General features: G+C 27.1%; 1 protein-coding gene across 1 annotated transcript; it reads right to left on the reverse strand.

The window, feature by feature from the left end:
• Positions 1 to 1,351: 1,351 nt before the first annotated feature.
• On the reverse strand, positions 1,352 to 15,446 carry LOC109818244 (putative leucine-rich repeat receptor-like serine/threonine-protein kinase At3g14840). Its single transcript, XM_083065251.1, has 24 exons — positions 15,178 to 15,446; positions 14,639 to 14,819; positions 12,781 to 12,852; positions 12,605 to 12,673; positions 12,385 to 12,456; positions 12,220 to 12,291; positions 10,929 to 11,000; positions 10,718 to 10,789; positions 10,547 to 10,618; positions 10,383 to 10,454; positions 10,155 to 10,235; positions 8,225 to 8,299; positions 6,962 to 7,030; positions 6,598 to 6,672; positions 6,469 to 6,501; positions 6,280 to 6,326; positions 4,870 to 5,252; positions 4,195 to 4,390; positions 3,983 to 4,105; positions 3,247 to 3,365; positions 2,930 to 3,140; positions 2,577 to 2,814; positions 2,311 to 2,461; positions 1,352 to 1,930 (listed from the first exon to the last, which is right to left on the reverse strand). Exons 1-24 carry the CDS (start codon positions 15,281 to 15,283, stop codon positions 1,532 to 1,534), a joined length of 3,060 nt encoding a protein of 1,019 aa, XP_082921377.1. The 5' UTR covers positions 15,284 to 15,446; the 3' UTR covers positions 1,352 to 1,531.
• Positions 15,447 to 16,645: the final 1,199 nt, after the last annotated feature.

Here is a 16,645-nt window from a genome sequence, read left to right on the forward strand (position 1 = left end):
GAAAAATTTCCGTAGATAATATTCCGTAGATAATATCAATTTTTCTTGTAGTGATTATTGTATCAAAAATTTTATTGGAGGAATGGTTAATTAGATGTGACATCTTTTTAACCTTTGAATTTAAAGTACAAGTTGTGACAGTTTATCTTTAAATTTTTTCTCCAAAAATAAAAATGTCTAACCAAGAAATTTTTTAACCTCATAACATCTCTAACAATAATTATAATTATAATTTTATTGAATTGACTTTGGTGTACGCCTTAGTCAATTTTATATTTTTAGGGTGAATGAGCTGAGACAGTTCAAGAATCCTAAATATAAAATTTAATTTAAAAATATCAACACACAAATATTTTCTACAAAGAACTACGTGATTCTGATTCTTCATTACACATGGAGATACGTAGGAGCAAGAAATAAATCTTGTCGAGCCAAAAAATAAAAATATAATATTTTCCTTTTTATATAACAATAATAATTTTAAACTTTTTATTATATACAATAATAGTTTAGTTAAATAAAATATATTTGATCATTTTAGTGAGATAAATATTTTATAAATTATAAATAATTAGTTTAATTAATTAAAGGTAATCGTCTTAAGACGAACGTTGTGAGGTGCTAATACCTTCCTCACATGTAATCGACTCCCGAACTCAAAAATTTGGTTTTCGTAGATTATTTTCTATTTTATGGTTTTTCCAATGTTTTTCCATAAAAACAACATTGGTGGTGACTCCTCTTTTTCAATTTATTTTTCGCCGTCCCGTCGCGACCGAGGTTGCTACAAAGCCTTATCATGTATTTAATTTGATAATCCGGATAAAAAAAATATAAAAAAACAACTTCTTTCAACGTGTTAGGCTAATCTTGGCTTCACAGCTTTGTGTATATGATGCTAGGACAAAAGGAGATAACACAACATGAGAGCATCATATAGGAATTTGCTTGTATACTTCGCAAAATAAATTAATAAAATGCTATACCAAAATGAGATAAACTAATTTATTCTAAACTGCAAGATCGTTTGTCCACGCATAATATTCCTAGCAGAGATAAGCAAGATTATTTCCCATGAAAAAGTACCTATATTTAATAATAATATAAAATAAAAAAGCTACTCCGACTAAAAGAAGGAATTATGTGTAGTGGTGGATTATTCAATATCTTGTAGTAATCTTGATAACTCCATTATTTTTTTAGTGTTGTAAGAAATTTGTTGGATATTTTTTCAATCACATATCGTATGCATTTTTCATGGATAACTATAGCTTAGTTTTCGAAATAGGGTTATTCATAATGTGATGTGGCTAACTCTTATAATGAAAATATTTTGTGCACTAGACCAAGGTTCATACTCAAGACCTTAATTGTTTAGAAAAATCAAGCATGTACCATTCGAATCAACCAACTGTTGATAACTACGAACAAACATGAGTTACAAATATGATTAAAATGAAATTATGGTTTAATTGGGAAAAACGAGCTTTAAAGAATAAGGGATACTAGAATGAACAATTTATACCTATTTCTAATTTCTTTTCTCCCAATAGGAAGAATCAATATGGACAGGATATAGGTCTACAGCCGATGAAGATGAAGCAGTCCATGGCCCATCATTTGATGAACTATGACTTTGTGTTTGTGTCTTACTTCTCTCGTTTTCTTCTACTTGAAAGTAATATTGTCGCATTGTCTCTAACTTCATTTCATCCATCATCTCAGTTGGATCTGAAACATATTCTGGAATTACAATTTTTCCTTCGAGCATGCTGAGCACTGATGACATGGTGGGCCTAAGGTTTGAAGTGGGATTGGTGCATAGGAGAGCCACTTTGATCATCACCATTGCCTCAACTTCATTGAAATCTGAACCTAACCTTCGATCAATTAGCTCCATTATGTTACCTTTCTCTTTCAATAAATGTGCCTGTTGAAACAAAATACATAAATCAGTTTGATTTTAGAACACTTCAGAATTCAAATACCAATAGTTGATGAAGAAGTATATCACAGTGTAGAATCCTGATTTGAAGATGATTTAGAGTAGGAGGACATTGGCTATACTTGTGTTTAAAAAAATCTATAATTTTGAAAAAGAAAAGAATACAATGTTGTTAGTTTAATTAATGTCTCCAAGTTGGTAGATTTTATGAAAATCATGTTATGTATGAATCATGTATTGCATTATTTAAATGGCCAGAGAGATCATTGATGAAAATTGAATTACACAACTTGTCTAACACAACAATCATATAAAGGATAGTTTGATTCACATCTACAAATATTTAGAAAATTTATAGAACTTACCCAATTTAGAAGATGTAATGCTTCTTGTTTGGGTCGATGGATGGTGTTGTTCTTTCCTGTTACAATTTCCAAAGCTACAACTCCAAAACTATAAACATCTGCTTTGTCGGTCAAATAACCATGCATTGCATATTCTGGAGCCATATATCCACTACATAATTGAAATTCATAATTGGTAAAGTTTGTAATGTAAATTTTCTTTCCATAAGACTTTTTAGTAAAATTCAAACAATAAAAAAAAAGTTTGAAATTTTTTGTTAACTTACTAAGTTCCAGCTATTCTAGTGCTTATGTGAGTGTTGTCCTCCTCGTCGAGCTTAGCTAGACCAAAATCAGATATCTTTGGGTTCAAGTCTTTGTCTAGCAACACATTAGTAGCTTTAATGTCTCTATGAACAATTTTTAATCTTGATTCTTCATGTAGGAAAGCCAAACCTCTAGCAATACCAACACAAATCTTATGCCTTGTTGGCCAATCTAATTTTAAACAAGATTCTTCATTACCTTCATATATTAAACAAAAGTTAGTTATCATCAATATCATTTAGTAATATTAAGGTTGAAATTAAGTCACATTTAAAGTAACTAAATTAGTATATTATATAAGACAATTATTTACCAAATAAAGCACGTGCAAGGCTATTGTTTTCCATATATTCGTATACCAACAACAACTGATCTCCATCAACACAACAACCATAAAGTTTGACAAGGCAAGGATGTTGCAAAGCTGAAATCATTCCTATCTCATTTATAAACTCGCGATTTCCTTGCTTTGACTTAGATGAAAGCATCTTGACAGCTATTATTGTACCGTCTGATAAAATGCCCTGTATTTATGAAATATTATGTACAATGTTTGTGAATCTTTAAATTATTTAGTACAATAGATCAATAGAATAATTATGAGATGCTATATAATATCATGTAGAATACCTTATAGACTGGACCAAAGCCTCCTTCTCCAATTTTATTAGAAATATCAAAGTTATTTGTTGCAACTTTAATTTGGCGTAGAGTAAATACACCCGTTTGTAGATTTAAATCCTTCAACTCTGCAAATAATAGAATAAAACGAAAATGAGATATCACTTAAAAAAAAGTAATTTTCATATAATGACATATATCATATAATGATATAATATTTGTCATTATATAAATTACTTTTACTTACACTATACAAACAATATATATGTTAGTATGTTATTTAATAATAATGTAAGTATATAAATTATAATAACATAAAATATATAATATTAGATCTCATCAAAATTAACACTAAAATTATTTGTAATTATATGTCAAATAGATTTATACTCACATATATTACATCTATAATGTCATTTTTTATATACCACTATATAATATTTCAAATAATAATCTTATATATCTTCTGTTCATGTTATTGAAGGTGTTAAACAAATAAGTATTATATTAATAAAAAATATTTGGAATTAGTTGGTATTATTTTAGTGGGATTAATCTTTTATCCGTTTTTTTTTTTTTTTATCTTTGTTATCCTATAACTAAGTAATTAAGGGCACAAATAATGATTTACAAAAACTAAGTTATCAAATTTTATTTTGGAAAGATTGGAAATGAGAACTAGCTAGACAGAATCATGAAACATATTTCATAATCTATAGTGTGTTACTTTATTCTAGTGAATCACCTTTTGCTAATGAATTTTTTTTCCCAATATAAACTCTCCACCCAAGTACAATTAGGATGATAAGAACAATTGCAGCAGCTACTATTCCAACTATAACCCCTGCAGATATGCTACTTGAAGAGTCTGCTTCATCATTGCAAAAGAACAATGTGTCATTTGATTTTGTCAATGTAAAATTTGAAAGATAAACTCAAAGAGACAAAGAAACTCACCATGAGTGATAGATATAGCTGAAATAAGAGGGCCATATACGGATTTTTGTGGGATTTCCGTTGTCCCTTTTCCAGCCCAATAAAGTCGAATCTCTAAAGAGTTATTACTCACAAGAGCATGAAATTCTTTTATAGATTCCTTTCCAACTCCTTTTGCATCATTTGCAATATTGAAATCCTTCAAAACCAGTTTTCTCTGCATGCAATATTTCAAATCCAAACCTAAATCGCTTTCGATTTTATAGTTTTAAATATATGCAATCTAGATTCTATTGAAAACATAATATTAATTGCAGTGACTAATTCTAGAAGTGACGTCAAAAAGCATTATGCAGGGTTAATTCTATTATAAACATATTTAGATACATAGAAATAATTTTGATAATTTTTCTATTGAAAAAAATCATTGCTTATAATCAAAAAGCTTTTAAAGGTGTATCCATCATGTATCTAAATAAGTTCAATATGTTTAAATATGTAGTTTTTTTTATAAACTTTTATGGGAGACAAATATGCTGAAGTTAGTTAAGATTGACGACATCAGTGTCGTCGATAAAGGTCTTACGTAGTATTTTACAAAACAACAAAATACTATTGACCAGTCTTATTCTCTATCAAATATTTTGTTGACCAAATTGGAAAAATAATTAAATTAATTAACCATATATAGTATACCTGGATGTAAATATCAAATATACGCCTCCCTAGGCTGCTAAATGTGTCATTATCCGTGAACATTATCTCAGCAAAATGAAGCTTTACTGTATAGTCTCCATTTTCCAGACAAAAGCCATAATAAGTCAAAGAAATGGGGGACACACGTGCGTTCTGATACAGGGTGGAATCAGACATATAAAGCCTTGTTATATTTTCATGAATATAGGTTGTTTCTTGTGAGCCACTATTCAAGAAGTGACCAGTGTTGCTAAATGCCCATTTTTCTGCCTCTTCAGGTATTAATGTTGATGGTCCTGCTGAATCTGAATCACCAACATATGTTATACCTTCACTGGTTGTCACCTTTCCACCACCACAATTTATATAGAGAGACTTAGAGACTGGTACAAAACAAAAATAAAAGAAGTAAGATTATGAAATCATAAAAAGGGTGTTAGAGTTTGTCGATACTAGTCAACAATGGTTTAGTTTGGACAAACTTTTGAATAAATATTTAAAAGATAAAAAATAAGGAAGTAAAATAAATAAATGTTCTCTTATACATTAAAATTAACTTGTAAGAGTCAAAACCATTGGCACTACAAATTCTTGCTGAATGACAAAATATAAAACATTTATCGATATTCTATGAAAAGTTGGCAAATGTACTAGTCGTGCAAAATGACCAAAATAACTTTTAGTATAAAAGATCTAATAAGACTAAAGTATATATCTATGTATCCAAGTGTTTGAAAATCAAATGTCTTATGGAAATTAAGAACCTGATGTGTTCATAAGTCTTAAAAGATTGCACGGACTACTCAAGGTCTTCCTACAATAAACTTTTGAATGTCTCTTTCAAGGTGTAAAAAATTATTCTCAAGAATGTAAATTTGGAGATGTAATATTCTCATGGGTTTACAAAATTAGTTTTAGGTAGTCTAGAAATTAGTAATACTGAATATGAGAATTTATTCTCATGGAAACATATATAGAAAGTTATTTGCTTATCTAACGTACTATAAGGTATTGCTCATGCTCAAGAAAGTACTAATACTGAATATGAGAAACTATTCTCATGGAAACATATATAGAAAGTTATTTTCTTAACTGATAACAATAACTTCAACTTCCACTCTAATTTTTTATTCAAATCATGCATTTTGAATTTTACAAAATATTCTTATAAAAATATTAAAATTTAATCAAAAGTATTTTTAAAGTTATCGAGGATACAATTCTTATTATAGTATTATTATTGGGAATGTCATTTTTTAAATGTAATAGTTGATATATTGAAGTATAACACTTGTTAGAAGAACAATTGACTATTCCCCCCTTTTCTTTTGTACTATATAATATTTATGGTTAACAATGTTTAATATTGCTTAAAGTAGCACTTGCAATTTAAAAAACTTTTAAACTTACATTTATTAGAACATTCATTGCTCCCCACTGGACAATAAACAGGGCCCCTGAAAGAATATTAAGAGGAGACCAAAACAAGTCAACAGAGTGAAACCAAATCAGACAAGAGCAAGGAAGAGAAAACAATATGTACAAGTTTTCATGTGTGAGTTGTGAGATAATTTTGGGGCTTGAAAATATAAAACTTACTTTTCGCTCATTGGAAAGCTTGCAAACAAGTTCCTGTGGCATTTTAAATATGGTTAACACTCATATGTATAACCTAAAATTAAAAACTACCAGAAACAAAAAATGGAATACTTGAATTCTTAGTCTTACAGCTCTGTTTTTGTACTGATTTGTTGGCATGTCTGCTGTTGGTTTCCACTGCTGAAGTTGTTATATGAAAGATCTCTATGCATAAATGTAAATTGCAATTTAGAAACTAAGATAAAACACAAAGTCGTTGACAAAGCCTAGTAAATAATAGTGACCCGAAAAAGTTACTAACTGATATGAAAAATGGTATATCAAGTTTTGGTGTGCGCAACAACAGAATAGTTTAAAATATTGGTAAACAATGAATTGCATGATGATTTATAATTAAGAAGTAAAACCAATTATTGGTGCATGATTGTATTTACATTTACATAGCCCAGCCCAACAATGCATATAATTAGTATTTGAAAGAAATAGAACTCACATGGCGTGCTTATGATCTTCTAACGCCCACGTCGGGACTGATCCAGTGAATAAGTTTCCAGTTAAATATCTAAGAAAAATAATAAAAATAATGCATAGCATGTGTCAATTATTATTGGTCAATTAATTGAAATGATAAAATTAATAATAATCCTTAACCCCAGCCATTTTCTTTTCCCTTTCCTAGTATCAAAATAAGATTTGCATGGAAGTTAATACACTAAAAAAAACCTTTGATTTATAGTAACACACTCTATAATAATATACTCTATGATAACATAAATTTGTCACTAAAAATTATTTTTATATACATTATAAATATAATATATATTGATATATTGTTAAAACATGTAGATATAAAATATAATGACACAATATATAGTGTTAAATCTCATTCAAAATTAACATTAAAATTATGTGTAGTTATATATCAAATAAATTTTTACTTATAATTATTATATTTATAATGATATTTTTCGTATATCATTATATATAACATTTTTTTTTAGTGATAACATATATTAGTAATAAATATACAAATTAATAAAATTTTCAATCACCATTCTAGAAATAGAAAAAGAAGAAAGATAAATGACTAATGTGATTAATATATTTGTGATAAGTAAAGACGAATAAACACAAATTGTTGATAAGATGTTGCATTTATTTGGTTATGCATAAAACATCACCGATTAAGATACTATAAATAGTGTAGCTCCATATCCAAAATAATATGTCAGTAGTGACACTTATGTAGGAGACTATGAGGTAAAAATAACTATGTAATATGTTAATGAGTGGCTAATTGTATAAATTAATTGGCCTTTTAAACATAAGAATTAAATTAAATAATTTCTCGAAAAAGTTAAACTAATTATGCATGAACTTCTCTTTTTCTCTTCAGTTAAAATTACAATCACCGTAACAAAATTTAAACTTAGACCTTTTGTATTTATTTTGAATATTAATTTTTATCACAATATTACTAGATCAATTTTAATGGTTAATTTATTGTATATAACCTAATTTAAAAAAATCATAATTTTTATTATTTTCTTTTTCTTTAAGTTTTCATAGAAAATTTATCCATTATGCTCATAAATTAATTTTAACTTATGGAAAGAAAAAAAAACTTATTCTTTTTTTAAAGTGTTTTTAGAGATTTTTTTCTTTTTCAAAAAATCCTAACTCGATCTATGCGGTCAAAAACAAACGTCTAATGCCGATTCGATTATTTCATATGGAAAAATAAAAATTCTCTTACAAGTAAGTCAATCCTGCCATCAGATCTTTAAAGCTTTCTGTAATGTTTCCGCTTAATTTGTTAAAGCTCAGGTCTCTGAAAGAGAAATGTTAATGAAAATAAGTTAAGAAATGCTAAATAATAATAATAATAATAATAATAATAATAAAGAATCAAACATTAAGATATTTAATGTATATAGTGATGTGATATATACATTCTCTTTAACATGGGTACGTACCAGAAAAATAAAATTGTACGTATCACACTGCTATGCTGGCTTACTCGGCCTTGGATCTAACTAATATTTTTATAGACCAAATTTAATTGAGTTATAACTCAATTAAAATGGCAAATTACACTACCTCTTTAGATTTTGTTAAATTCTCCTTGATTATTTTTCTTCTTTTTATCCCGATACTAATCTTACTTAATTGTTTGAAAAGTATTACAATAATATCCCTATTCATTATAACAACTTTTTTATTTATTTTAAAAATCGGATTTAGTACCAAAATATTTACAATATTCACACACTCTTTTAATTATTTTATCCTACAATCTTATAAAAGTTCATACATATATTAAAAAGACATAAGAATTATATGTAATATCATGAATTTCGAAGTAATAAGGTCATTGTGGTGGGCATTGAGTAAATTCAGATACTAGACCTTTAATAAATTGTTAAAATATTTGTTCTGAAAATAATTTTTAAAACTTAATAAAGCTTGGATGAGAAATTGATTACTCAATAATGGAGAGAATAAACATAATCTATGGATGTCTTTGATTGTATTTTTGTTTCGAAAATTTATTTTATAAAATAATTTTCAAAAATTAACTTTTAGATAGTAGGAGTGAGAGAGAAGAATATGAGATAGTACGAAGAATATAAGTAATTGAAAAATAAAAAATAGAAAATCAAAACAACTTTAAGATGTTCTACTTTTTTATTTTAAAAACTGAAAAATAGTACTGTAATTTTGAAAACAACTTTAAAAACATACACCAATTCAATAAGTTTTTTTTTCTTATTTAAAGAAAAAAAAACTTTTCTAGAATAGGAAACAAAAAGGCCATGTTGACACTCCTATATCGTGCTCAAAAACACTAAAAGCAACATTTGGTATGTGTTTTTCATTTCAAGATTAATTTTGATCTATTATTTCTTGCAAAATATATAATTACTTGTTATCACATTATTATATTAAAATATTTGAATGTAGTCGTAATAGACAAACACCTTTTCAAAGATGTACCAAGACATGATCAGGTAATAATAAAATTTTGTATAAAAAATAATAAAAATTTAACATTTTTATCAATCGAAATAATTCTAATTAATCTTTCGCAACATTCTGTTACTAGTCATCTTGTTTTCTAATTAATTTATATAAGTATGAAGTACTTTTTTATATTTTAAATATATTAAATATATTTATTTTTCATTTAATAACTACTTTACTATAAAGTTTGGTAAGAATTTTTTTAAGATATAACATTAAAAAAATTTGCAAGAGAAAAAAAATTACATAAAATTTTTAAGTGTTTTAATATTGTTCATTTGTTCTCCAATTTAAATTAAAGTTTCACCACGGTATAATTCATGTAATAAAGTATACAGTAAAAGTCAACAAAAACTATCGTATAAAAAACAAAAGTACATATGAAATGTATCTATTTTTTTGCTCACTTTTAAATACTCAATATTTGAACAGAAAACAAGGGTATTGTTAAGATTAAATTCTCTCTGACACACTATTTTGAGTACATCCTCTTTTATTAATTAAAATTTTTTTATTTAATGAACTCTTTTCTTAATTAATTCTATATTTAAAATGTATTCATAATACTATATTCAGAAAACAACATATCCTAGAAAATTTTGCCACAAAATTGCAACGTAGTTAGCAGATATTGGAAAAAGAAGTGATCAATGAGCACTTACAAGGTGCTCATCTCGTTAAAGTTTGTTTTGTTGCCAAGATATTGAGGTAATGTGCCATTAATATTGCAACTTCTTAGTATCCTGTGAAACAATACCAAATTTGTAAAGTCAGCAACAAAATTATGCCAATATCTCTTCATTTGGATATTACTTAAAATTGGTGTCACATTGAGACATGCAAAAGAGAGGGGGAAAAAAAAACTAAACGAAAGCAATTAATTAACTCACAATACTGTCAATTTTGTCATACTATTAACTGGTGGAAAAGTAGAATCAGGTCCAAGCAAGTCACTAATTCTCCTGCATTGAATATTTTGATGAAGTATATATACAATAAGAAATTCAGTCAATTAATTTAAAATTATGGCTACTTATGAAAACACTGTACTTACAAATCATCTAAGTTTTTCAGAAATGAAATTCCAGAAGGAATTGGCCCACTTAAACCACTCCCTTGAATTGAACTGTAAATAACAATACAATTGCCACATATGTAAAGATGAACAATATAGTAGAAATATTACACAACATTAAAACTTGGTCCAAAAACAAATGGTTCTTACAGTTTTTCAAGATTTGTGAATTCTTGAATAAAATCGGGTATCTTTCCAGAGAAATTATTGTCATTAAGCCGGCTGCATGTAAACATTGAACAGTGTGAATCAAATTCAGAGTAACTAAAAGAATCAACAATCATTCAGAACTAATAAAAATAATAACAATATCATAATATAAAAAGTAACAACTAATTAGACAATAAAATGGGAAGCTTACAGTTCTTTCAATGTTGTAAGTTTCGCCAAAGTTTCAGGCAACTCTCCGGTAAAGTTGTTAGAGCTAAGATGCCTGTGGCGACAATAATTTTTTAATATAAATAAAAGTGTGATTAATTAATATTTGTTAATAACATTAATAATAAAAAGAGAGAGAGAGAGAGAGGAAACTCAAAACCACATTAAACGAGACCTAGGATAAGTAAAAATATGAATGTAGAAATTTTTGGATAATTTTACAATTATTTGGTTCGACAAAAGTGAGTAAATAGTTTATCCATTAATATTAGAACTATTATTTTATTATAAATTGTTATATATAATAAATTTATTAATTTTTACAATTATCATCTAAAAAATAATACTAATGACCGATGATTTCTCATTGGTTGACACTAAATAAATTACTGTGAACTCACTTTTTAGACTACTTTTACACGCGCTATAGAATTTGAGTTAATTAAAAGTATTTTTCATTTTAACTACAAGAAAGAAAACTTATTATTTTAGGGCATGTTTATTTGTGTTTTTATTTCTTGTTTTCATTTTTTGTTTTCACCATTAGTTATAAAATTGCTACATTATTTTTAATGTGTTTCCTCTTCTCAAAGATTTGTACATGAATTAGAGAAAACAACAACAAAAAAAAGTTATTTTCAGTGTGTTATGTACAAATATTTAAAAACATGAAACAAATCGAGCACAAGGTGACAAGTTTTGTAATTAAAAAGTTAAAATAGAAATTGAAAATAGGAATTAAAACCACAAGCAAATGGACTCTTGGTTTAAATTTAATAGAATTTTTTTTGGTAAAGTGTGGTAACAATAGAATTGTATTGTATTGTTAGTGTAAACGATTTTATATAATCAACTAATTACATTTATTTTAGCTGAATATAAAAGTCTAAAATATGCTCATTCACTAGACAATAGTTTTATTTAATAATCTATTTTATATAATCAATTAATTCAATATATTATAGCTGAACTTTTAATATTTTTTATTATAGAAGTCTAAAATATGCTTATTCACTAGACAATAGTTTGTTACCATATAATAATACAAAAATTATTTATACTATCTATTTATTATTATTATTATTATTATGGATTAAAAATGATAACAATCCAAATTTTAAATAAATTTTGTATAGAAATTAAAGTTAAAACTCAATCATTTTACAATTACTAAAAACATATTTAATCCTTTATATTTTTATTTGCTCTCCCATCACCTTGATATGTCAAGTCTCAATAGCAAAACTGAATCAAATTAAGAATGCAGGGCTTACAGTCTTTGAATGCGAGAAAGGTTCCCAAGCTCTTCTGGGAGATTTCCATAGAATTGATTGAATTCCAGGACGCTGTTCATTAGTAAGTTATAATGAATATGCCATGAAATTAATTGGAAATTAAGGAAAAATTCTTAACCTATCCATGAATAATCGAAAACTCACAAACTTTCAAGGGTTGTGATGTTTCCTATCTCTTTTGGGATTTGACCAGTGAGACGATTTCCAAGAAGAGAACTACCATGCATGAAAGACATAAATTAGACAAACGTGTCACAAAACAACTATATAAATAACCAAAACTATAAAAAGAAAATCACATATATAAAAAAAAACAAAAAAAAAAATAGTAGATCAAAGAATAAAGGTGAGAAAGAGATAACACATAATGCGTAGTTTGGAGGAGCCCCATTCACTAGGTATTGTCCCATTAAGGTAGTTGCGAGTGAGGTCACTGTATCAAATAATTAAAGAAAATAATACAAATTAATATGAAACAATTAAGTTTAATATTATCCTTCAAATATTAAGACTAACAATTAACAAATCGTTGTTTCGTACATTTCTTCGAGGTATGGCAACCTTATCAGTTCGGGTGGGAGCATGCCTGGAAGATTTTGTGACTTCAGCAATCTGTTAATTATATATTTATTAGCATAAAAAATTGAAGATAATTAGAAAACATTATAATTAAATTAATAACAGATTTTCGACATTAGGATAATCATACAAATACAGAACGTCAGTCTGGTAGCTGAATCACCGTTTTAATCATAAAGATAACTGGACGCAGTTAATTCAATTTATGAAATTATTAAAATTTTAAAGTAGTCTTTGTAAATAAATATCTGTCAATTAAGTTAATCACTTCTTTGCAGAAAATTTACGAAGAACATGGAAATGGTATCCCAGCTTATTAAGATCGATAGGAAAAATCTCTTACATCAAACAGTGCTTATAAAGGAACTTTGATTTACTCACTTTAGAGGTCTGTTTAATTTGCTAAAAAATCAGGGTATCGAAAAGGACGCATATGATTGTTTTATGTTTAATTTATAAAAGAATTATGATATATACAAGATAAAATAGATAAAGAGTAACTTGAAAATAAATCTTTTGTTTTTTTTTTTATACTCAATAAATTATGAGACATGCTTTTTTCTCAAAATATAAAAACACTTTACAAATAATACTTTTTCTTTTATCATTGTTATTTAATATTATTATTGTCATCATATATAACCATTATTATTGTGATCGTTATTATTGTTATAATTGCAATAATTTTTGTTCCTATTATTCTTATGAAGATAATAATATTTTATGATAATAATTAATATTTAAAAATATTATATTAAATTTAATATTATTTTATTTATATGGTTGATTATTTACTAAATAATGTAAAACCAATAGATTGTCCGGTTACTAAAACATTTCTCTTATATTACTTTTCCTATCATATGCCTTAATGTGTACTCTCGATAGACAATGTCTTTTCAAATTTGTGTGTATAAATTTCTATTTTTATATAACATATTTGCTGCATAATAAATTATAAATTACTTATATAATAAATTTCATTTATTTATTTATTTAAATTTAACATTAAAAAAAAACAAAAAAAAGGGCAAAGCAACTAGTCAATTGGTCTCTCTCTATCATTTGGTCCAACAAATTAGTGAAGTAGATAGGATGAGGAAGGTAAATTGACGTACTAAGATATCCACCCCAACCTCGAAACCTTATCCCACTTAATTTATCATTTATCACCTCTAACTGTCACCACTAAGCATTGCGAGGTGTTTCTGTCGGCCGAAAAGTTGTCTTCTTTATAACCACTTTCGTCAAAGCTGACTCACAATTGCTACAACTTTAATTAGAAAACTAATTTAATTGGTAATAACATAGGTTAATTGCAAGTTTTCTTACACCAAATTATTTAAAATATCATCAACTTGTAAGTATAAATCAGAAAGGTCATGTTTTCTATTTAGTTAATTATATTATTAATACGAAATATCCATTTATAATATTAGTGATTAACTTTTATTAAAGAATTTTGCTGACTATTTTTTATTGATGTTTCCTCTCCAATTATATTTTTAATCACAAGATTCAAACTTAAGATATTATTTAGGAATAATAACTTCAATATAATTTAGAGCTATAATTTGTGGATCGTTTAAGTTAATTAAAATGATATATAAAAATACATAATTTCTTAGTGTGTCTTCTTTAACTCTCTCATCTATCACTTAATTTGTTATTTATTATCTCTTATATCTGCAATTGTTTCTCTCAAAATTTAAAAGAACAATGAACATAAATAATTTTTCCTTAAAAAACAATGGATTAAAAGAAAGAGAGATATAGTAAAGAAGCTTGTACACCAAAAAAGAAAACAAAAGAAACTTACATGGAAACAACATGGCAGAAGTTGTCACCGGGAATAGTGCAATTGCAGGTTACAGTGACATTGTCTCCTACGCCTTTCGTTGTATTAGCAACAGTCCATGGAGATTTTCCACTGCATGGATCTATATCTGTGTTCCAATCCTTCTTACCAAGGGTGTTGCCTATATCTTTCAGAGCTTCCACTATTCATATGCAAATTTCAGAGGGTATCAACAAAATTATCCATCTTCAAAAATTTACATCATATCTTGAGAAATTATGAAGAAAAACATGGGTCTTTTAAGATATATTTTTTTCAGAAAACACATATAGAAGAAGAGAATAAGAAGAAACAATGAAACACACTTTCATAAGCTAAAAATGATTCATTATAAATTAATTTTATTTAGGAAAATTAGTATGAGATAACTTCTGCCAATTAAATTACACAAACTAGTTTTAACTTACTTAATGAGAAGTTTAATTTATTTTTTATTTCTATTTTCATTTTATAAGTATTTTTTGGAAAAAAAAACGAAACAAAATTTATATGCATCATACCTTCCTCTGGCTGAGTTGTGTTGGTGTTGGCTCCAAAAGAAAGCGATGTGAAACATAAGAGAAGAAGTGAAAGGAAGAGAAATTGGGTGTTCTTCTTCTTCTTCATGCTGATTGAAGACACAGGTATTAGATATGGAAAAGAAGTTGAGATCAATTGCAAAGGACTCAATTTAAGATGTTGTTAGAGAGTGCATGAAGTACATAAGTTAGGGAGGAGAAACAAGACAAGTTTGAATATATTTGCAAATGTAGGAGAATTATAACTTGATTAAGGAGATTAATTAACCAAAGTGGACTAATTAGTAAAAACAAGCCACTTTTGCACATAGTATTAATTAAAGGTGGAGAACTTTGAGAATTTCCTTTTAATAATACAATATAAAATAATTATACGCCATAAATTAATTCGATATCATTATTGCTATTTTTTTTTTATTATTATTCCATTAAATATCTGTAAACCTACTTTACATGTGTATGATTTAAATCCTTAAAAACCTAAGTCAAACTTATCGGCTAATGACTTTTCCATGACATTTAATACGAAAGCACGTATTCATGTGGTGAAATTAGGAGAAAGTGAAAATAAACTTTTCTAGCAAAGACTCTTTCAAAAGCAAGAAACTACATTGCAGTTGCCTTCAGACATAAACCAAAGAATGAGACGATTATCTAGCAAAGGTGATTAAATTTAGAAGAAAACGACTAATGAATGAAAAAGTTAGTCTTCAATCTCTATTTTTGGTGTGACATATCATACCAATCAAACTCATCTATTTGACCTGTCTGTACCCCATGTACGTCTTTTCTGTATATAACCAGTAAGTATTCTGTGTCAATATGTATCGGTATTTTTTTTCATGATCACTTGTTTTCTTCTACATTTTATTTTATTTTTAAATTAGAAAAGACTAAAAAAGTATTACTAAAACGATTTAATTAATCCAAATTTTTACATGTGTTAAGATTTAAAAAGTCTTATAATATGAATTTGTTAATCTATATATATGTTAATTATAGATTGTTCGTACATTTCAAAATTCAGAACCAAATTTTCACAATAATAAAATTTATTATTATCAACAATTATTTAATGATAATAAATTAATTATTTCTATTTTATTATTTAATAAAAATGTTCTTACCGGGAATCCGAGGTAGGGATGATCCGCTGGGTAAGATTGGTGAGCCTCCTTCACTGGTACGTTAATGCTCCAAGATAGGGGTGATACCTATAAAAGAGACTTCGATGCCAAAGTTAGGGTTTGTATGAGTATGAATCTCCTATATATAATGCACGTACCTTGATGTATATTAGGGTTGCTTTGGGCCTTGGGCCCGAGATTAGTTGTGATTCGATTAGGTAGAGAATCTCGCCTAAACTGGGATTTCCTGAGATCGGTTACGACCTATTTAAGTGTCGAGCTGATCCCACGTAGCGCGTGTCCGAGGTCAGCTCGTGCTGTGG

The sequence above is a fragment of the Cajanus cajan genome, chromosome 10 (genome assembly GCF_000230855.2).
Source record: "Cajanus cajan strain Asha chromosome 10, NIPB_CcT2T_4, whole genome shotgun sequence".
Classification (NCBI taxonomy): domain Eukaryota; kingdom Viridiplantae; phylum Streptophyta; class Magnoliopsida; order Fabales; family Fabaceae; genus Cajanus; species Cajanus cajan.

Coding starts and splice junctions, on each gene's coding strand:
- LOC109818244 (XM_083065251.1), bottom strand. CDS start 15,283: ATGAAGAAGAAGAAGAACACCCAATTTCTCTTCCTTTCACTTCTTCTC. Junction 12,674..12,780: donor TTGCCATACCTCGAAGAAAT/GTACGAAACAAC, acceptor TATTTGATACAG/TGACCTCACTCGCAACTACC. Junction 3,366..3,982: donor AAAAAATTCATTAGCAAAAG/GTGATTCACTAG, acceptor TATTATTTGCAG/AGTTGAAGGATTTAAATCTA.